The sequence below is a fragment of the Grammomys surdaster genome, unplaced genomic scaffold (genome assembly GCF_004785775.1).
Source record: "Grammomys surdaster isolate TR1022 unplaced genomic scaffold, NIH_TR_1.0 169, whole genome shotgun sequence".
Classification (NCBI taxonomy): domain Eukaryota; kingdom Metazoa; phylum Chordata; class Mammalia; order Rodentia; family Muridae; genus Grammomys; species Grammomys surdaster.
Window position 1 is genome coordinate 10,355,811 of NW_021604617.1, and position 22,737 is coordinate 10,378,547.

A 22,737-nucleotide genomic window follows, 5' to 3' on the forward strand; every position below is an offset into this window, starting at 1 on the left:
CTCTCTCTCTCTCTCTCTCTCTCTCTCTCTCTCTCTCTCTCTCTCTCTCTCCTCTCAATCTTGTTGAAGACACTGACTGTACAGATTTATGAAGCACCAGCTCCATTTGGAAATACAGAATCCTGCTGTTATGCTTCCAAGAGCAGAAAAAAAGTATGAGTAGTGAAGTCATCTGAATAGTGGCTGGAGGGGCGGGGTGTGAAGGTAACAGTTAAGCGACAACAACCAAGAGACCTAGAGGACATCGAGTAGAAATGAGACTTTAGAGATGGTTCCATAAAATGATACCTAAAAGTCATACACCAAATTCCATAAAGAAAAATTAATCATATGCAAGATGCAAGGGAAAGAACTAACAATGACTCTTCAAAATGACTGAAACGAAGGGGAGCCTGCTTCATTGACTGAGTTTTTGGTGCTTTGCATGCACAGCTGCAGATGGCTGTTACAAAGCCATTGCTCATGAACCCTTTAGATTGGTGATGTTATGTGTCTGTGTCCTTCATGTCCAAACTGAGACTTCCTGTTACTGCTTTTATAATCTCAGAGTGCAGCAGGTTGTTACACATGTACTTTAGGCTGATACTCAAATGGTTTTACAGAGACCATGACCTTAATTTTTTGGATTGTTCCCTCCCCCTTCTGAGGGGGGGGAGGGAGGGAGACTGTTGGTGGGGAGGGCCACTTTGGGGAGGTGAAAGAATGTGATCAAAATATATTGTATGCAAAAAAGTCAATTAAAAATTTAAAAAGTATTACTTTAGTCCAGGTCCAGATCTAGCTCAAAGCAATTTTTATCTAATAAACAAACAGCCAATACTCTGTTAACACTAATGATGCCATATGAAAATGCTTAATTCCAAGGCATCTGGAAAACAGAACAAGGAGTCCATGCCTAGGATGTCCACTCTCAGCTACTATCAGAAAAGATGAGGCATTTCACAGAAAGCAAAGACCCCACCTCCCCCCCGCCCCCCCCACCCCCCCGAGCGTAACCTCAGCTGAAAGTCTGCCCTCTCTTCACAGGTCTAAGGAACAACCCAGGCTTCAAGGCTGGACATGCCGACTCTATTTTGTCTGAGTCATAGGATCGGGCAGACGGTTTCACGGTATAATTATAACACACAAGTCTCCCTTTTACAATGAAAACCTATCTCCTTAAACTGAGTCGATATATAGGCTATTGATATTAGCACTGTGGCCATCCTAGCACATATACTTCCTATATCCGGAAGGCTCTGGATATAAGAGACACAGTACCTCTGCTCTGTAATGTCCACTCAGAATACCTACAGGTATTCTGCTGCAGCAGTGACCCTCTTGAAGCTGCAGCAGCCAGGTGGCCAGGCAGTAGTTAGTCTCCTTAAAATCGTAGGCTGTGTCCTAAATCTCCATGCAGAGGCTTTTACCGCCACGGTCACCTAGCTTCAAGCTCAAGCACAGCTAACAGAAGGAAAGGCTCAAAATGGTTCATGTAAAACCAGCACTGAAGATTGAAAGCCAGAGAAGCTGTCCACTCAGTGTGGTGACCAATTCCCATGTGTAAAGCCTACATCTGTTTTAGCTTCTCCTGATATCCGAGTAGAAAAATACATTATCCCCCTGAGCTTGTGTAGGATCAGGTAACTTTCTGTGGAGCTAGGGCTTGAGAGAGTAAAATTCCACACATAAGCATGATTATAACCTAAATAACTAACTGTACTCCTAGAAGCAAACCCCTTTGGTTGTCTTAAATGCTGAGGCAGAGTTCCAGCTCTCAGAGTGTGAGCCTCAACAGGCTTGTCAGCATACCCAAAAACACCTTGCAAGTGTATGACAGACCTTATCCTCTGATGACTACAAATATATTCTACCCTGTTGTTCCAACGCATGCAGGCATGCGCACACACACACCTTAATATATATGTTACAGAGGTTTTGGGATGTATATTATTCAGCTTTATAAGAGAATATAATCTCAACAAACTACAATACAGATGAATCTTGAAAACACTATGCAAATTAAGCCCCCTTTCTGAAGGTTAAACCCCCTTTCTGGGAAGCAGAGAAGGAGCTGGACACACTTTCACTAACATAAATAAAGATACAGGCAAAGACTATAAGATGAGCATTCACGTAGAGCTCACACACAAACACACTCTAAAGGCTGCCGAAATGTCAAGTCTTCAGCTCTCCATTAAAAACAAGCCCTGATTATAAGCCTTCAAATTATTTAAAGATGTGAGAGGCTGTCTGCAGTTGAGCACTGTTCAAAGCCAGTACAGAAATCATTTCTTCTTCTTCCAACTCAAAGTATGTTTAGGAAAAGGACATCTGATAGAAGTGGCCGTGCCAGTCTAACCAACTCTAAATACAAAACGCTTCTAGCAACGTTTGGATACATATAATTTGACAAAAAGTTTTGTAAACTTAAGCTTTGAAAAAATAGAAACTATAAGCTCCAACAAAAAGCTTAATATGTAATTGAAAGAAAATAATATTTTGTAGAAAAAAGTTGCCCTTCCAAAAAGAGACAAAAATGACTAACTTTTATTTCCCAAGAGAATTATGCTACTTTTATACAACAAAATTACAGCCGCCACAAATTGCTTTCAACAATTCCATCGCTTCTTCATTTGACCACTTGAAAATCAAGATTCTTTCAGATTATAAATATAACTCTTTATAACTCTGTTATTACGTACTGTGAATGGGGAGAGAGGGCCAATCTTGTGGCCGTAGCGACGAACCGCCTCTCTGATGTGGCAGGGCTGGATGGCATCGCTGTGAGCCTCGACACCACAGGCCGCAGTGCTCTGGGACAGAAAACACATAAATTGTTACTAAATCAAAAACACACAACAGAACTACAGTGTATAAAATACGAAAATAAACCTTTATAAAATGGGACCAGTTTCCCCTTAGGATGCACATCATGGTCGCCATGTACTTCATCCAAAAAGAAAGCTCCATTAACCAATCAAAGATGACCTTCTCGTGACCCCTTCAGAGCAGACCCACCAAATGCAGTTTTTATGCCTCCAATATTTCACCCAAGCTTGCCCGTCAGGTAGGAGAGTACAGCCACTTGTGTGCTGGGAAAAAGTGTCACGGGGTTTGTTTTAAGACCCAGAGGAAGATTTTTTTTTCTTAAAGAAAAAAAAAAGCTTAAACATTTATTATTATAAATGTTTCTTGGGAGATTCTTGGGCATATTTTTGAAATGACTTGAGTCGTCAATTTAAACTGGCCACACATTTGTCATATTGGCGACTGCCACAGAAGACCATTTAATTTGATTCCTAATATTTTAGGTGTCCTAGGAATAAAGTAAAATAAAACCTTCCTATTTTATCCCATCTTTGAAAGACATGTTTGAAATCACAAAAAGACACAAGAAAGGGAAAGACAATGAACAATGAGAACATTGATACAAACTCAAGAAAAAATATACACGCACACAACACACACATACACACACATGTATATACGTTCACACATACAGATGTGTGTGTATGTGTGTCTGCCTGTATGTATATATGCATATGTGGTATAGTTTCAAACAATTAGAATGCTTTGCAAACTCCCAATAAATAAGAAGGCAGTGAACTCTCCTAGTTGGGCTGTTGGGCCCAGCTATCTTGGGTCCAGATCACAGTCTATCTGTTACTAGCTCTGCCAGTATCTCTGGGTACTAGACATTTTTTTCATCTGTAAATTAGGATAGTAATTCTAAGCACTTTACAGGATGGTAGTAGAAATTAAATGAATTGAAATACAAGTCACATAGAGTTATAGTGACATGCTATAATGCTATTATTGGGATCAGATTATTTTTTAAGGGTCAGAAATGGGATCGCCAGGTACTTAACACAGTAAGCACTGAAAGCTAACTGAGGTACCAGGTGTCTAGTCAATTAACGATACTAAGAGAAAGAACTATTCAGTCAGTCTCCATGTTACTGTAAATATGTTCTAGAACCCACTCATAGCCGCCCAGTTAACATCATTTGTTTTCCTGAGCTACAATTACTGCGATGCCTTGGATAATTTTTCTAAGTTTGGCATCATAATTCCTCATAGGGAATGTAATTCTGTGTGTAACCCTCTGAGGATCACAGTTTCAGAAGATCTTACCAAAATGAAAAGGCACAGCTACTTTGAGAATCATATGTATAAACACACACATGAAGAGTTAATCTACTGCTGTTTGGGTTGATAACCAAAGGCTTACCAGTAGGACTGGACAAATAAAATATGACACAGGTGGTCAAACAACAGAGATGACACCCTTTATGGAGCACTTCTGGATTCATTCTCAAGTGCAATTCCTAAGATACATTATATGAAAAATGGCAAGATTCTGTGTTGTAACAGACTGTGATCTGGACCCAAGCGAGCTGGGCCCTACATCCCAACTGGGAGAGTTCACTGCCTTCTTATTTATTGAGAGTGCTGTTGCTTATTGAAAAGGAAGACTTGAGTAGTGCTAATCCATTTAAGCATGGGCCATCTCTGGGAGGGTTCAGTGACTAGAAAACCATGGCTCTCCTACAGAATAAGTGGCTGGCTAGAAGACAGGACAGAGGAAGGGTTACCTTTCATTATCACTCTTCCCTGAAATTTGAAAATATACTTTTAGTCTATGTACAAATCAGGAAAACAATGACCGTTCCTGCCAATCAAGAAGAATATCCGCTACTTCTCCAAGCTGAACCTAAAGGAGACTTAATATATAAAACAAACCAGCTCTTGACTATTTTGTAACGGAGTTGAAATGAGCCGATCAGAAGCCACAAAGACTCTCCCTCCCTCTCCTGTGTCCACAGTAACACAGACTAAGATCACTTCTTAACCTCACTTAGACAATGATATAAAAGAATACAGTAGTTCTTTGGTTCTTTCTCAATTCTCAGTCCATTTCATTCCACTCTTGGAATATATACAAATAAGATACAATCGCTGGCCCCCAGATGAAGGCAAAGCCTCTCCAGTGTGTCTGTCTTGCTTTGTGCCTCACACATCTGCCTGCATAGCCATGCCTGTCAAGGAGGTGGCAGCACCGTCTCCACTTGTGGGAATGTATGTGAGTACTGAGCTGAATTCAGACTCTAGAGGGAAAATCTTCCAGTAGGAACTCAAGAGGAAGAAACAGATACCACAGTCCTATGCGCTAAGTGAAGTCCTAAGTCCTTCCTAAGTACAATTCCCCTGTAGTATTCCCTTAAATTCACCATTTCCTGTTTGCAAATTGGATTTGGTTTTCTTAACTCATGGTAAAGGCAAGAGTTCTGCTAAGTTCACCAACAAATTTTGTTGTGTGTATAAGGTTCTGACCTGCATCTCTTTTCAATGGCCATAAGACAGGACCTGGGGATACTCAAGTAGCAGACTATATACGGTCTGAATCTGCCTGTCTGCTCCAGGTTTCTATGCTGGGCTATTAATGGCCAATGGCTTAGAAGGTAAGAGAGTTCTGAGAGTGGAACCCTCACTCCTACCCCAGTGTGAGGTTAGATGACTCTGTGCATGAAACCTTATGCACACATTCACTAGTCAATGAATTTTCAAGCACCTTAAATTTGGATTCTCTAGCCTTTAGAATGTAAAAAACACATTTCTCTTGTTTTAAGCCATAAGGTTTTTAGCATTTTGTTGTAGTAGCCTAAATGAACTATGGCAAAACATAGGTTAAAAATGACCTCTTCTTGCTAATTAAAAAATATTTACTTATTTTTATTTTATGTGCATAGGTGTTTTGCTTGTATAGTCTGTGCCTCACAAGCTTGCAGTGACAACAGAAGCCAAAAGTGGGTGCCAGATCCCCTGGACCTGGAGTTAACAGAGGGCTGTTAGTGGCCATGTGTTGCTGAGGTTTGAACCTGGTCCTCTGCAAGACTAGCCAGTGCTCTTAACCACTGAGTCATCTCTAACGCTTCTGACTGCTATTCATAAATATGGAAACAATATACACTGAATCATGCTATCCTTAAAAAAATGAAGTTAACTTTACTTTTATAAAAATTAGAAGCATACATTTTTGTGAAAATGCCATTCAATTTTCCATTTTATCAAGTGCATGCGTGACCGCCATTATCAGTAGCTGCTAGAATTAACGTAAATGCAGTTACCATGTGAATTCTACATTGCCTTGGTTTGCCCACTGAGCTCACTGAAAGAGAGACTTGGAACTTAAAGTTTATATTCCTTGTATTATTTTGTCATTTCAACATGGGCCTTATATCAATATCCAGTTTCTTACCAAGGTGCTTTGGGTCTGTGCACAATAAAGATTTATTCCACATTTAGAAATTATAACTCAGTAGTGTTTCTATTATTTTCTGATCTTCTTCAAAGTTGTTTAGGAAGAGTAACACTGGAGGTATTTGTTCTTTAAGAATTGTGCATATGCAACAAATACATGTTAGATTCATTTATCAGTTCATTTTTCCATTCTTATCATCCCCATAGTTTAGGTATTGCCCATTTTCAAAAGAGAAATCAGCATACTTGGACAAATACAGGGTATTGTTGTCTGCAGGGCATTAGCAGAGGTGTCTGTGGGCTCAATGCTGAGGCTTTATCTCTTTCAGGGCTGTGGTAAAGCCACAGGTCAGGTCGTCTTCCTCTCGGCTGCATTTATAAGCCAATGGTGTATTTTTTCCTGTCTTATGTTTCTTCACCCAGGGACTGATGACAAACAGTGGGTGCTCCAGCATTAGAAGGAGTCCTCCACACTCCTCCCCGGACTGTCACCCCTGCCTTGGTCTTGTTAGTTACTACTGCACACACCCCGTAGCAGTTGGAAATCTCAACTGTGGTACATGGAGACCATCGATATACAGAAACTTCTATTAGCCGTGGAGCTTGAGAGGTTTCTGTGCCTGTCCTGATTCTTCTAAGATGAAACACTTTGGACAAGGTAAAGAATGTCTCGTTATTTCTCAATCTTCCTCTTCTTAAGAGTAACTCAGGGTTTAAGGGCCTTGAGTCTCAGTCAATTGTTTCTTTTTTAATTTTTTTTATTATTATTTCTTTAAACAAGGAAGAGTGGAAAAATAATTTATTATGAAACAAGTAGATGCATTTGAAAAGGAAAATGCATTTAATTACATTTTAGCATATTTGCTATGATTCATGACAGGTATTTACACCGCCATGATTTTTTAATTGGATATTTTATTTATTTACAATACAGATGTCATCCCCTTTCCCCATTTCCCCTCTCTAGAACCCCCTATGCCAGCCCTCCTCCTCTTTTTTGCTTTTATCCCATTTTAATTACATGCAAGTATTCTGGTCAGTTCTAGGTTGAGGGTCTAGCAATACAATAGATGCAAATAGTTAAGGAACAAGCAAGACAATAACCACAAATAGTCAAAGAACAAGCAAGGCATTCAACACAATTCTGTGAACACTCCAGTGATCACTGTTTCTAAAGGTTTATCAGGATGACCAAAATAACTGAGCCAACTTCCCTGTCCTAGCCCAAATCACTTTCATGTCTGAAGCCTACTACCTTGTTCTAGCCTGAGATTTAGATTCCTGTCTAAAATGACTTCTTTGTTCTAGTCAACTGTTTCTTATTCTCTCTCCATCTACACTGGCCCATTAGATCTTAGGCTACATTTGAAAACTCTCCTAAAGAGAAGCATGGTGAAAGCTTAGGGCCCCCATGCCCATCCACCAGCCATGTAGTCTGTATCAGCTGCTTTCCCTGGGCTGCTGTGCTCATGACCTTCTCAGATTCTCATCCTGCGGGGATTTGAGGCCAAGGTGGATACATTTTGGCCCAAAGTTATAGTATACATAGCACAATTTTCTCATCTCAGTCTTGGGGAGATGGTTATGCTTAGAATGATAACCCTACATAATTAGAAAAGTTTATCTGAATTACAGATATTGAGACTGGAATTTAATCAACTCAAAGAAAGGAAGGAATCACAGAATTTTAAAAATTCAAATATTTTAAACATCATCTTTTCTTAACTTTTCCAATGTTTACCCCGTTTAATAAATATGAGTAAAGACGAAGAATATCTCCAAGGTTAGACAAACCACAGAGATGGCTAAATATCCAGTCTTTTGATTTATGATATACGATGCTTAGAGTATATATTTTTTGTAATTTACCCACTGAACATGACACTATATTTTTTTTAACACAAGGCATATTGTGAAAGATACACACATTATAAAATATTAAATCAAGCATATCAAATGTGATCCTTTACTAACATTAATTACCATTTTTTGGTGAGCATGTAATTTTCACATTTTACATTATTCAGGAATCTTTAACCATAGCCAATTTGCTGTACAAACTGTCTCTTGAAATTTATTCCTCTTATCTGGTAATTCCATGTCTCTAAGAGAATACATTCTTTTTTCATATAAAGAATGCTCAATTATGCTACCATAACTGACGGTGAGAAATTTTTAGTGAGAAAATGACAACACACACAAGCAGCTGACTATAGAAAGTTGTGTCTAGATATATATACAGAGAAATAATTAATGATCTTAACATAAACAATTATTAGTTCTAATATGAATTCAGGAGAAATAAGATACAGAGTAGAAAATCTAGACTGTGAAATACTCCAAATTTAATAGTTTTAATAAGATCAAGAGAGAAGTATTTAACCATTCAAGTGAAAAAAATTCCTAGAATTTCCAAAATGTATAAAGAACTATTCTGCATATGTACAATTATGAAGTTAATTGTGGTTCATTTTCATATTCTTTGGAAAGCATGCAGAGAACTGTGCAGCATAGGGGAGCAATGATATACACATGCTGATTTAGAATCTAAAACAGTGGAATGTCAAAATTCAAATATTGAAAGACAAACCAATCGACCTAGATTCTATAGCAAAGTACATTTCAGGAATAAAAGAACAGATACTTTCAGAAAGACAGAAACCAAACAAACCATCACATGTCAGTCCACACCTACTCTGAGTTGAATTGACAGAGACACCCCAAGGCTGAGAACAAACAGCACCTGACTTTAAGGCAACAGCGATCAAGATGGAGACACTGACAAAGATCTCACAGATAAAGCAGTGAGCACTTGGAAGCCCTGAAAACAACCATCTAGATATGCAGCACCTGACTTAGAGCCAAGCTGCCGCGGTTCTGAGTGACTAGAAATCCATGCATCTGAACAGAGTGTGTGGGGCTAGAGAGGCTGCTCAGATCTTAGGAGCACGGGATACTCTTCTAGGGGACCCAGGTCGGATTCCTAGCACCCATATGGCAGCTCACAATGGTCTGTAACTACAGTTCCTGGAGATCCCTCACCCACTTCTGGACTTCAATAGCACTGCATGCATGTGATGCACAGACATACATGCAGGAAAACCCACATACACATAAAATAATTTGTAAAAAGTTCTGCATATGCCCTCAGCTTATACAGTGTATTGTATAAGTTACTTTGCAAACATTGGTAGAACTATATGTAAAATCTAAAGCCATAAAACCTACAGAAGGAGACTATCATCATGCCCAGGAGCTGGAAAAGGATGAATTAGACTTCATCAGAAATTCAACATATCTTCATTAAAAGACATTATAAAGGGGTAGGCAGGTATGGTGGCACACACACATCACTTGAGAGGCTGAGGCAGGAGGATCATGAGGTCAGCATGGGAGTCAAAGCAAAACCCTATCTTTTAAAAAGGTACCATTAAGACAATCAACAGTAAGCCATAAACTGAGAAAATGTATGAAAAGCAGCAACCAACTGTTACCTAGGACACATACAGAACTCTTACAAGTTGGTACTACCCTGTCCCTACACACAAAATTCCCCACCAGAGCACATGCATTAGAACTGTTACAGTAAAACCACTAATCACAGCAGACAGAGAGAGATGGGATTGGGGACCTGGGTGGGGGAGGAAGAGGGAGGGGAGAGAGAGGAACTGCAGAATGGGTAAAGGAATGACAAGTTGGATATAATAAGTGTTGGCATTGTAATTAGAGTAAAATGTATTTATAGAATGTAGGTATAGTATTCACACTAGAATTCTCTTCTATTTTTTTAATAGAAAAAACCAGTATCTTGTTTTATGCATAGTATTAGAATGCAGTTCAAAAATGGAGTCATATGAGATTTCTGAGTGTTTGTAAGAAAACTCCAAGAAACCAAGATAAGAGTCTTGTGACCTCAGTTTCTTCAAAAACATGAAATTGTTCCTTGATTATGCTTTTGTGCCCCTCCTAGGTGAGTTTACTTCAGATTATTCATTACCACTGGCTAGTATTATTTGTTTATATGCCTTGTAAAAACATGTTTTTGCCATGTGTGACTTATCCGCCATGGGCAGCTTGTCCTGTGGTTGTGCACTTTACTCCTGTGATCCCTCTTAACCCTCCCAGCATACACTGCCTGATGTTCTGAATAAAGCCGCCCATTGCATGAGACTTTAGTCTGCCTCGCTTATCAGCTCCATTCTCCCAGGCCTCACCCACCTTCAGAGTGGTAAACAGCATACAAAAGTTCTTTCAGGTCTGACTAGAATCCATTGATTATGGGCATCTATAAGTTGGCTGCTGCTTAAATTTTGAACTGTGAGGAAAACAAAACCCACAGTGCATTCTTCATATCTCAAAAAATATTTCTGAGCCTCCCCACTCTCTATTAAACAAGAAAGAAAGACAGAAACACAGACAGAAAGAAAGGCACTGACCTTTTTCCTTTTTCTCTGCTTGGTTTTGGCAGAGTCTTGTCCTGTGCTCCCATTCCCCAGGGAACCAGATGTAGCTCTACCTGAATGCTGTGATCCAGAAGAGGGAGCTGTTGGTGTAGGAGGAGGTGTGTTCTCAGGAGAGTCTGGGCTGGACTTCAAACAGGACGACCCCTGCATGAAGACATATGGCTTTGAGATGAACTGACCTCCTAGCAACAGGAGACTGATGTTTGCATTTAATACTATTTATAGCTTAAATATTTATTATTATCTATTCCATAGAAATAAATGACCTTCCCCTAAAGTTCTAGCCATAATATTTTTTAATCTAATTATTCAGACAAAAATAAAAATTCTTTAACCATTGCTTCTGAAAATTCTGTTAACTCTGTTGGATACTCGTATCTCTACATGGGCTTTTCCTGAATAGTCATTTTCTGAATGGTCTCATCTACACGCTCCCCATTCTACTAATCACACTAACCATAGTTTTCTATATGGACTAACCATTCTCTACAACGCAGTGAAAAACTTTGCAGACCCTTTGATCAATTCAGGTATGGGTCTCAGCAGTATCTCCACAATCAGACTGGACACATACATCAAACAGGAAGGGTAAAGCTAATTCTGGCTGAGTATCTTCTGCCCCACATGCTTGGGATCAGTTTTGTTTCAGACCTTGGAGTTTTGAAAATGTATTCTGGAATATCTGTGTAACTCCCAGGGATCATGTCTATATATGTGTAAACCATATGCTGGAAAAGGTCTAGAACATGTAAGCCTTACCACTGCTCTCACATTACACTTGCTGGTCTAGTGTCAGGAAGCCAGGCTTAGCCAGCTCAGTTCCGTAGGCAGTTAGTGTTTAAGGACAGTGCCTCCTTAGACAAGATGAACCCAGACAACCTGGTGACTGATTACAATACATTGGCACTGCTGCAGAGTTTTCAAAACCACCTCATTGAACTTATCAGCCTGTGGCCAAGGACCCTGAGCTGGTCTTTGATAATTCTAAGTAGTCTCTACAGGCCCAGATTTATAGTTGTTTTTACATAGAGCTTCCTATTAGCTCTCTTTAATGAGTTCTTAGTTTCATCAGTTACTCACTCCCATCCCTCGTTCAACTATTCTTTTGCTGCCTTTGAGGCCCAGAGCATTCTTTCTCCTTCTCCCTCATCAGTCCTCATACCTTCAGCTCTTTGGTTCTGCCTGGAGTGTTCACACGCAGAGGTTCGCACAGGGGTTGATTTTAATTCTCTCGGTCGCTCATTTGGAAGTCAGTGTAGGTTAACTGGACTTCTATCTTGTTCACATACTTGCTTGTTTGTTTTACAAATCATTTGATCTCCCTGGACCCAGCTCCTATCATTCTCCAGATGCCTTGCTGGCCCATATTTGGCACAATCCTTCACGTTGGCTGCTGATTTGCAATGCTGATAAGTGAGAATTCTGCCTTAGCAGGGCATTATCTCTCTGTTTTATCAGGTAATAAATGGCAGGAAGGAAGACAGTCTCTATGAATGTCTACTTTGACTACCAGTCACAGGGGAGAGGGGGTGGATGCCAGGCTAGGAAAAAGCTTGAGGCTGACACTGACAGTCTGTTAGGATGCTCTCTGAGACTCATGCTCCAACCTCCCAGAGAGCCCAGGAAACCCAGTACACATAGGACATTTTTTTTTCAATGCTCTGTAGCTGGGAAGAGCGCCTGTGGTTGCTGAGCAGTTGCCCAGGGCAGCTCGGCCACCCTGGAGAACCAAGCAAGAGGGATGGGGATGTTGGGGGTGTTTTCTGAAACTTGCAAGCAATCACTTGAATGTTAAGGGAAAACTAGGTTGTTATGTTCACAGTAAATTTCCTCAATTAGAAATGTTACAACAAATTTGTCTGATGTTAATGGAAAGCACACTATACACATACTCATAAAGCATCAAAGACATTGCAAAGGGCGCTCTTTGACATCATAATTGGGGTTTGAAACATAAAGAAAATAAAGAGTGTTTAATCAACTAAGTAAGCTTTAGGAACTTTTAAAAGCATGGTGACTGATAATGACGTATGACCTTTTTAATGGGTATAAACATTTCAGTCCCTACTTGGATTTCAAACCAATATGATTCTCTAAGGGCTATGAAAAGAGGTTGGGTTGACTTCTGGCTTGTTAATAGGATGCTATATGGGCATATGTCATAGTATAGTTCTACACATTATAGCAAAGAATTCATGACTTGGGGTCCACGGTGAGTCCTCAGACTAATAGAATGGGTCTGAACAACACAAAGTTATACTAAGAAAATTAAATAAAAGCATGGCCAGAAAGGGATTTACAGGATTTCTCAGACACCCAAAAATGTCCTTGGCAGAAAACACATCCCAAGTACATCTTGGAAACAATTTGAGCTACCGTCCTCACTTACAGACTGTAACAGGACATAGATTGTGCTGCTATTAAATGTGCAGGTTATACATCTCAGCCAGCTTGTTCTAAACTCACTCTATAATTACACATGCAGATGTGAGCCTAACCTGTCTTTCTTCTCTATGGTCATTATCGTGAACGATAGGAAAGTGCTGTTTTTGTTATTAAGAAACCCAAATATTAGCAAATGTCTTTAACATGCTCTGCTCCATTCCTGGCTGTCAGGCACGTGGTATTAGTAGACAATATTTTAGAAACTGAAAGTGGTACACAGTTATGCAAAAGGTTATACCTGGTGAGGTTCCCAGGCCCTACAGAAAGTGTCCTATCAGTACAAAACAGACCTGACAAGAGAAGTCACTCTTCAAACTGAAGATACATGGAGCTGTGGCAATATAAATTGATGAAATAAATCGCCAAGTGAAATGGAAAGTGATGAATAACTGATAGGAATTATTACATGACAATAATCTCCCCTCCAGCTCTCTCTAGGGTCTCTGGATCTCTTCTTGCATGCTAAGCAAGAATTGTACCATTGATCTACAGCCACACCTCAACTCTCATCATTAGAGCTACAAAGAAATGGCTTTCTCCCTCATTATATAATTGTATAGACCAGTTCTTCACTTCACAGGTCTCAAAGTAAGACATGTTCTGCAGCCATCCATTTTTACTTAAGGGTTAGGAAAGACAATGGGGCCAAAGGGTGAAACAAGTCATCCTATCAAGGGGATCCTCACGGCTTGGCATATCAAATCCTCAATAAATGTTTGTGTAAATGGTCACTGTATTAAGAGTCTCCAAGTAAAGAATATGCAATCCTTCATAATCTTTTCAAAGTCCTCATGTAAACATGTAACAAAAGCACAGATGTGCTTTCCTCAGATTTTCTGATTCTCACCTCAGCAGAGTTGTGGTACTGAATGAAGGTTGCAGAAATGGCATGGCTGAAGGGGTCCCCCGCCTTGGACACCATATCTTGCCTCACAAGAAGAGCCAGATCCACCAACTGAAGAACAGAGTAACAGATATCAAGTCACATAGCTGGAAATAATCATGAATGTCACAGAAGAGGCAGTCAGTAACGTGCTCAGAATGGTACTGGTATTAATACTGTCTCCCATCCATTCTGGACATGAGCACAACCTCTCACTGGCTGATAACTGAACCAACTCACAACCACAAACGACATGTTTGATTTTCTAAGGAAGCAGCTTTCAACTTCATTTTGTTATCAACATTAGCACTTTATAAATAAAGATTTCTGGGCTGTGATTCCAGGCTAGTCTAGGGATTTCTATGCTCAAAAGGGGCTAAAAAGAGGCTGCTCCTGTGGCCTAGAGCCCATACTTAGAGTGAGCTACACCTGGAGCACCATGATCCTGTACCTGTATGGTCACTTGCTTCAAAGCTCAGAAATAAACTCTTGAACAAGTCCATTGAGGATGTAAGAGTTCAAGATGGAATCCCATAACTTGTTAGAATAAAGTTAAAGGAACAGATGTTTTAAATACATTTGTATTAATTTCACACATGCAAACAATGTATTTAGTTCATGTTCACTCCCAACTCTTCTAACTCCTCCCAGATCTACTCCCCTTCCCTCCCCTTTGTTTTAATAACCCCAGTCTCCTGTGGGTGGGGCCACCCACTGGAGGATGCTTAACCTATTGAGACCATAACCTTGAGTAAAACTGATTCTCACTTTCTTAGAAGCCATCCATTGTCCATAACTCTTTAGGGAGGGGTGGGGCATGTGAGTCCCTCTATACCTCAAGCTGGAATGTAAACTAGATTAAGTCTGTGTGAGTCTAGACACACGAATCTTTAAAAAAAAGAAAGCAGAATTACAAAACAAACAAAAAGCTTACAGCCCTGAGAGCTAGTGATGCAAAAGAGCATAATTGGATCAGATTCTAGAATGTATGTGTCTCAGAAGCAAACATAGGGGTTCTCACTCCAGCTGGAATAGCAGGTAGGATCACAAAGCTGCCCACGGTCCCGGGGATGGAAATCAGCAGGAGCAGCCGCAATGTCAGCTGAGGCTCGTACCTGGGCCACTGTCTCATATGCCAGATAGGCCAGAATCTCCATAGCTATCCCATTAGGCTTTATCTCCATGCTGCTGCAGTCCAGCCAGTCTCGAAATTTGGAAGCTTTCTTGGCTATTAATTAAAAAGAGAATGGAAAGTTTTCATGTTTAATATGTTTTAGCCTTCACATGACAGTCAGAAATTGGAAGTATTTCTCCTGAAAACTGCATAGAAGAAGTAACACCATAGAAGTAATGTTTATAAAGTGTTTTTAACATCGACATTTTTTAGTCCTGAGAAATCCGAGTTGGAACCCTGGGTTAGGAAGCAACACACGGGACCTTTTCTCTCTGCAGTAGATGGCACGGTAGGTACGTCATGCCCTCTCACCTTGGCGTCTCTCTGTGGTGGACAGCATGTTTACACCATACCTTTTCATCATTGTATGTCTTACAGTACTTCAGAATATTGGCCAGAGTTTTAGTTACCATCATAGAAAAATTGCTTTCTCCATGCAACTTTTTCTTCTTGAAATAAAATTGTGGAAGAAAAAGTTGTGACGAAGGAAGACAGAGAAAGAGAATGCATTTCCAATCCTTCTCAAAATGGTACTACTATTAAAATAGGCTCAACATTGTGAACTGAGAATTAAACAAACCATTGCTAGCCTGAGATAACCCATACTTATGTCTTTGCTGACTATGGAGATGTCCAAATTCTTAGGCCTGACTCTCCAAACCAAACTTACTGTTCTTCTGGCCCCAGAAACTGAGCTGGTCTTCAGTCGGCTCATGGTTCTCATCTGCTCCCCCACCACTCCTCTTTCTTCACAATTCTGAGCATCCACAGAAAAGGTACACTTCTTACATCATTTGTGGAAATGGCCACATGTGCTTCATATGTGCACAGAGTTCTCAGACCATGGTGTAAGTTCTTTGTTAGCAGAGACATGCCTCACATCCCTGGACACCTCACCAGACCGTGCACATATGGAGCCAAGCAGCACACAGTCCTTCCATGAGATGCCTGTAACTGCCCCAAGGTTACGCACAGTCTGACTGGACTTCTTTAGACATTACTAATTTAACTAGTCATTTATAGGGAGGACAGATAGCATAGATTTTATCCTATCTGTAAGGGAATCTTAAATACAAACTGATTATCCTGAGACTAATGTGGCCTTACTGGTCTGTAAAAGTCTCACAAATTCAGAGCATGGTGTTTGGTTCTAGTCAGAATTTTCATGCATTCCACTTACAGGAGAGTTTTCTTCTAAATAAATCACAGAGGACACGAGGCCCTGCTATTGATGCTCAGGTCCTAAGCTGTCAAATACGGCAGAATTACGATAATCCTCCTTAAAGCTATCTCTCTAAAGTAACCAGTCTTCAGATGCTCTGACATGCAACATTCCATCTAGCCAGCAAGCTGGAATGGCTCACAAACACTTGGTCAACATCTGTGGGATACTTCTGATGTTCAGGTCAGAAGGCAGCAATTTGGCAAGACCAATAAAATGGACCTGATTCCTCCACTGCCCTCTGACAGAGCATTAAGAACACTGAGGCACGCAGTGACTACTTTAAGCAATCTGCTTTAAAGGTAAGAAAAGGATCATTATTAGTTTTTAGCCCCACCCCATGAGCGAGCGCGTGACTTAGCAATGTCTTTGCAAGAGTGTGAGCGCTCAGACTGTAGAGATGTAAATACCCACTATCTTCCCAGAAAATAAAGTGCCTGCTGTTAACAGACTCACCATATCTATAGCAAATTAACAAATGACTAAAAAACATACTCTTAGTGAAAGGCTGGAGTCTATTCTTTACATTTTAAACACCTGTCTGTCTGTGTGGGGTATGGGGTATGTGTACATGTGCCACAGTGGGCATGTTGAGGTTACCCAGTGTGCGTAGTGCCACTGATCTCAGTAACTGCCATGAACAGATCCTTAAGAAGGCAGCTCAGAGTCCCTGTGTCCTGGAAATTCATCAGGAAGAGAGGACTGCAAAGAGCCACACAGTTCACCTACATAGTGGTGCTTTCTGTTATAGGAAACAGATTCGCCCACCCAGCTTCCCATGGATACTATATGAGCAAATATTCTTAACTGACACAACCTTTTCTCCCCACAGAAAAGAAAATGATGCATTGTATGCTGCTTATTCCGTGATTTTATCAGAAGGAGAAAGTATCACGTTTCATCCACTACAGTTTTTCTTTGTAATTAACACAACAGGAAAGAATTAACAAAACCTGGTTTTCAAGTGAAGGCTGCGTGACAAGACCAAGACCATCAGTTTCAGTGTGCAATAGCACTTCCATTTTTTCTTGTGAATTCAGTTTAAAATATGATTTAAAAAACAGTTCAACTGCACTAAATGCTACTTTATGAGCTGGAGATTTATGCTTATAAAATACTTGAATGCCGTATTTAAACCCCAAAATTACCATACAAACCCTCTCATCTGCTGAAATTACCATGATCTGAAGTGTCATTTATGTAATGCTTCACAGATGTTCCATGCCAAGTCGTTAGTCAGATTGGAAAATATATTTTTTTTTAGAAAAAAAAAAGTCTTCCAAACCATGTTTTCTTATATTTTACTGATGGTTGCATGGGGCAGTGTGATTTGAAATGTGTCATTTATCTGCACTTCAGGATCTAAAAAGCTATTCTCATTTTCTTTTTCCAAATCAAATACATGGTTATTGTGACCACACAATTGCTTTTCATTTAAAGACATCATTGTTTCTGTAACTTCTCAGATCAGGGTCATGTGTGACTGTGTCATGGTTTTAAATGGACTCTTCATTGCGATTTCTCTTTGACCTTCACTCCAAGAGCCCTAGTCACCGCAGGGCTGACGCAGTCTGGCCCACTGTTAGGGTCTCAAGTGCTTTTCCCCAGCTGCTGTTCAGGGACAGGAAGACCCTGGTCTCACTGTGAGGTCACTCCAGTGGCAAAAGCACTGACTCATGGCTCAGGCTAGCACTTACCGCACGCTGCAGTAGGAGGCTAACGACAAAGTGAAGCCCATGACTGAGATGTCACTGTGTGGTCATATGAGTGTGCATAAAAGGGAGCATGGGGCTTATAGTTAATATTGGGGGCTTGCAAATGTCATTACTATTAATGGTCACTATGGGTCAAGTGCAGTCAGCAATACTGTATTTCAGTAAGCATGACTAAGAAATGGGAGACTGAAGGAAGAATAGTAAGAGAAAAATGACTGTTCTGACTACAGAGGCCGTAAGAATAGATCCATGGCTGTCTGTGTGCAGATGCTTCAACTCTCTGACCACTGTTATTGTATAACAGGAGAGGACAGCAAGATCTTCAGGCTACTCCAGAGCAGACATTGTTTCTGTAATGGCCTTAAGGAGGCATACATTGAATACACCAGTTTCTAAGAAACAGAGACCATGCCACAATCTAGCACACCTGTAACACAATTCCTTACACATCTCTTAGTGAAGTTAAATGTGTACTCACAGAAACTTAACTGTCGGCTTTCACAGAATTCTGCATATTGAGCTGAATCCATAGTCCGAGTCTGTCTTTCTGCTCTCTAATGGACAAAATAAATAAATAAATAAATAAATAAATAAATAAATAGATAGATGATAGATGATAGATAGATAGATAGACAGATAAATACATACCAAGTTTTTTAAAGAAATAGACTCTTAACATAGATTCCCAGAGTACATATTTAGGCTTTTTGTACCATTTTCCAGCCCTTGATCTAAGAAAGCAGTCAAGTATGGTGACAGACATGAAATATGTTACATAACCATGACAACCAATCAGAGCTGTGCTGGGGCTGGAGCCACCGGTCTGTGGTAGACAGTGCACTGCCCTTCCAGAGGACCTGGCTTTGGCTCTCAGTGCTCACGTCTGGTGAATTACAATCAACTGTAATTCTAGCTCCAAGGGATCTGAGGCCCTCTGCTGGCCTCCGCTGGCCTCTGCTGGCTCTGTGTTCATGTGCACACACATATAACTGAAACAAATACACACATATCACAAAGTAAAAGCTCGTAGTTGTGAAGGTTAGTGTTTTGGAAATAAAGCTTACGATACTTTCTGCTCCGTTGTTATTAAAAGTTAAAACTCCAGAACTTGCTTACTTAGCCAACACACATCCAATGCTTTCTATTCATCCTAGTCTTTAAAAACAAAAGCAAACGCTGAGGGGAGGAGAAGGCTGACCTCAAAACCATTATTAACTACCCCCATCTATCTGCCTTACAGTGTGGTGTGGTGACTTGGAAACAGGAGTCAATGCCTGAGATCCATATATACCCCCTCAGAATGCGGTGCCAGCGTTAACAGTCAGTCTTCTCAATTACAAAGAAAATAAGGGGAAAGGTAAACACAACACAGCTCCTTTAATCTGCGTCCACGGATGACTCACAGTTTGGGCTAGCTGCACTCGTGGCTTTCTTGATCCAGTCCACCAGATGTTTGCTCCTACACTGTCTCACAGAGGTAGCATAATTATACTTCACCCATGGTTTGGTGGCAAAGGCTATGACCGCTTCCGCTTCCTTGGTAAGGGAAGCAGTTTGAGATGAGACAGCCTGGTACTTCTTGGAAGGGGATTCTGACCAGTACCGGGGGGAAAAAATCCCTGAGATTTTATTTTTTTTTCTGCAGTGGAAGGACTTTCTGAAAATGTTCTTTTTCACAGCTACGGATACCCTCAACATAGTGTTTCTAATGGCTGAGTTGTGTTTTCTTTCTTGTTTATGCGAGGTGAATGGTTTATCACCTGATGAGCTTCTCAGTACAGAAAAGACAGATGAGGCAGTGTGAGGAAAGGGGAGACTTACTGATGGGGCTCCTTAAGAACACTGTTCTTCTTGACTCCTCCTTCTTTCTTCTACCTTCTGACCCCTCCTCTCCTTTCTTCCCTTCTCTCCAACAATATGTCCTCACAAACATGTGACTACAAATCTAGACTTTTCTTGATCATTTGCCTGCTTGGTTAAAGTGTCATTTCTGAGTATACACCAGCAAGTATTTTCCATAGGTCTCACACACACACACACACACACACACACACACACACACACACACACCTGTGTGTGATTTAGTTTCTCATATCTACCTATTTATCCGCATGTAGTGTGTATATGGGGTATGTGCTGACACATACATGCCTGTAGCCATCAGCCAACAACTTTGGGTGCTAGTCTCAGGTATCTTCCACTTTTAGTTTGGGAGAGTTATCTTTCAGAACTTCCCTACACAGTTCCGGCTGGCTGACCCAGGAACTTGCAGGGATTTGCCTGTTGCTACCTTCCATCTTCCCATCCTGCTCTTGCTGGGATTACTGCCACATCCAACTGGGCCCAGATTTTCCCTGGGTACTGGGGATTTGAATGTGGGTCCTTAGACTTGCATGGCAGTAACTTGCCAAATGAGTCATCTCCCTAGCCATTGGGCTCTTGTTTTACTGTGACAGGACTCAATCAATAACTGTTTGCTGATGGAAAACAAAAAGCAAACAAGTGTTTATGTGTTCTGAACAAAGATAGTAGGCTACTAACATGTTTATTTAAAACTCATACTGATGACACTGTACCATTTATTTGTATTTATGCAAACATGTGCATGTGTGCCTCTGTGTGTGATTAGAGTGAAAACCTCTCAGGTTTGAATTTCTAAGTCCTGAAAACATACCTGGCACATAGCAAATAAGCAATGGGCAGTCTGAATGAACAAATGCTACCCTTCTATTCAACAGGACAGGTATGTACTCAGCCCTCAGTAGACTCCTACACTCTCTGCTTTGCTACTCTGGAACCAGCCACCACATTCCCCCAGCACAGGACTAGACAGAAAGCACTTAGACAAAGTCATGACAGTCAAAAGAATTACTCAACTTCTCTTCTACCTAATACTTTTCCTCTTGCCCACAATCAAGATTTGGCTTCGTTATATATGCTAAGATAGTTGGTGTGTCTGCAATTAGGAGTTCTAGCCTTTTAAAGTAAGGAGAACTTATCCTAAGAGATTAAGGTTGCCAGGGTGGCCAGCTTTAACTAAATGAAGTGTGTAGCAGTTGGGAGATTGTGTCCTTGCAAAGTCTATCATCTCAGGCCATTTTAAAGATACAGACATGTGAAGGGCTTCCTGCCATTACAGCTGGTGCCTTACTTCCCAACAGTCTCTCGTGTGCCTCTTCCTTTTGTGCAGCACATCTTAGGTCTCAGTTCCTTTAGCATATAACCTCTGAGCTGTGCAGCATCAGAAAGCTGGCCCTAGAGCACTCACAGGAAGCCATTATCCAGTGCCTAGCACACAGGAACCACCCATCCAGGGTGGCTGACTCCAGGAAAGACTCACTGGCATGGTATGGTAGAGCTACTGGCAGCTTACTGTGTAACTTGTTCAAGCCTCTTCATTTTAAAGATAAGGAAACTGAGGTTAAAAGAGATTCGATTTGACAGAAGCACCTGATAGTTGCGTTATCAAAACACTTTGTAGATTATACTAAAATTTCAATCAAGTGTCCTTGTAGGATGATCTATGACCAGGAATTTCAAGAATTATGACCAAATCATATGAATTCTAGGACAGGCTAAGCCAATTTTAAAACGAAGTTCTACTTAAAAGAATCAAGAGACCGTTGTATTTTAAATAGTCATGGATCTTATTTTTTGTGATGCCCAAATTCCACTTCCCCCTCTGCCTCCCTATAGATGCCAGCACATTCTACAGTATACACTGATGGACCTTTTCTAATCCTGCTAATAAAGAACTCTCTGGGAAAAAAATATTCATCTTAGCACAACATGATTGAAATAACAATGTCTACACAGAAAACAACCTCTGGGATAAACAAAACTCAAAAAAAAACCCACCAAAAATCAAAAGAGTTCAGCCAACAGTCTAATAATCCCTCTTACAAATGAAAACACTGAGCCAGAGAAGCTAAAGTTAATAGTTCATAGAGACAGAGTTAGAAGTGAAGTTTTGTTCTTAAAGTGTCGACTCAGGTACACAACATTTCCTAGAAAGAGTGACCTGTGTATACCATGAGGACACAGCAGGAACTACGTTCCCTCCATGTTCTAGCTTCTTCTGAACAAAGTGTCAAACAGCAAGCTTAATTTTAAAAGTGTCTCTCTAAAGGGGAGTTATCATGGTTACCTGATTATTCAATATGGTCACAAAACTAGAATTAAAAAAAAAAAGCCTATTTTGCCCAGGTGAGCTCATAAATGCCGTGATCTGAGTGCTTGTGAGGCTAAGGCAGGAGGATCATGAATTTGAATACAGTAAGATCCTTTCTCAAAATCTGAAGCAAGTAAGCAACTACCCATTCCAAACTAAACTCAACCCAATCCAACCCAACCAAATCAAACCAAACCAAACCAAACTAACTAACCAAGCAAGCAAGCAAGCCAACCCCACCCTCATTTTTAGACTATGAGGAGCGCAAATCCCCGATGAGTATGGATGAACAATGGTTACTGGCTCAGCTAAGCATTTATCCACATGGGCATTCTCAATTACACAAGGCTCTTTTGAGCTCATATAGTCACATGAGCACAAGGTCATGAGCAGGTGACTCAAGCTCTGTCTTCTCAAGGCC

General features: G+C 40.5%; 1 protein-coding gene across 4 annotated transcripts in view; it reads right to left on the minus strand.

The window, feature by feature from the left end:
- Supt3h (SPT3 homolog, SAGA and STAGA complex component) overlaps positions 1-22,737 on the minus strand; it is a 318,914-nt gene that overhangs the window by 59,547 nt on the left and 236,630 nt on the right. For all 4 annotated transcript variants that reach the window (XM_028766546.1, XM_028766547.1, XM_028766549.1 and 1 more), the window contains 5 exons: positions 18,624-18,699; positions 15,150-15,262; positions 13,999-14,106; positions 10,680-10,850; positions 2,685-2,795 (listed from right to left, as the gene is read on the minus strand). In XM_028766546.1, the coding sequence (XP_028622379.1) occupies positions 2,685-2,795; positions 10,680-10,850; positions 13,999-14,106; positions 15,150-15,262; positions 18,624-18,699 (579 nt within the window). The remainder of the gene's footprint in view (positions 1-2,684; positions 2,796-10,679; positions 10,851-13,998; positions 14,107-15,149; positions 15,263-18,623; positions 18,700-22,737) is intronic.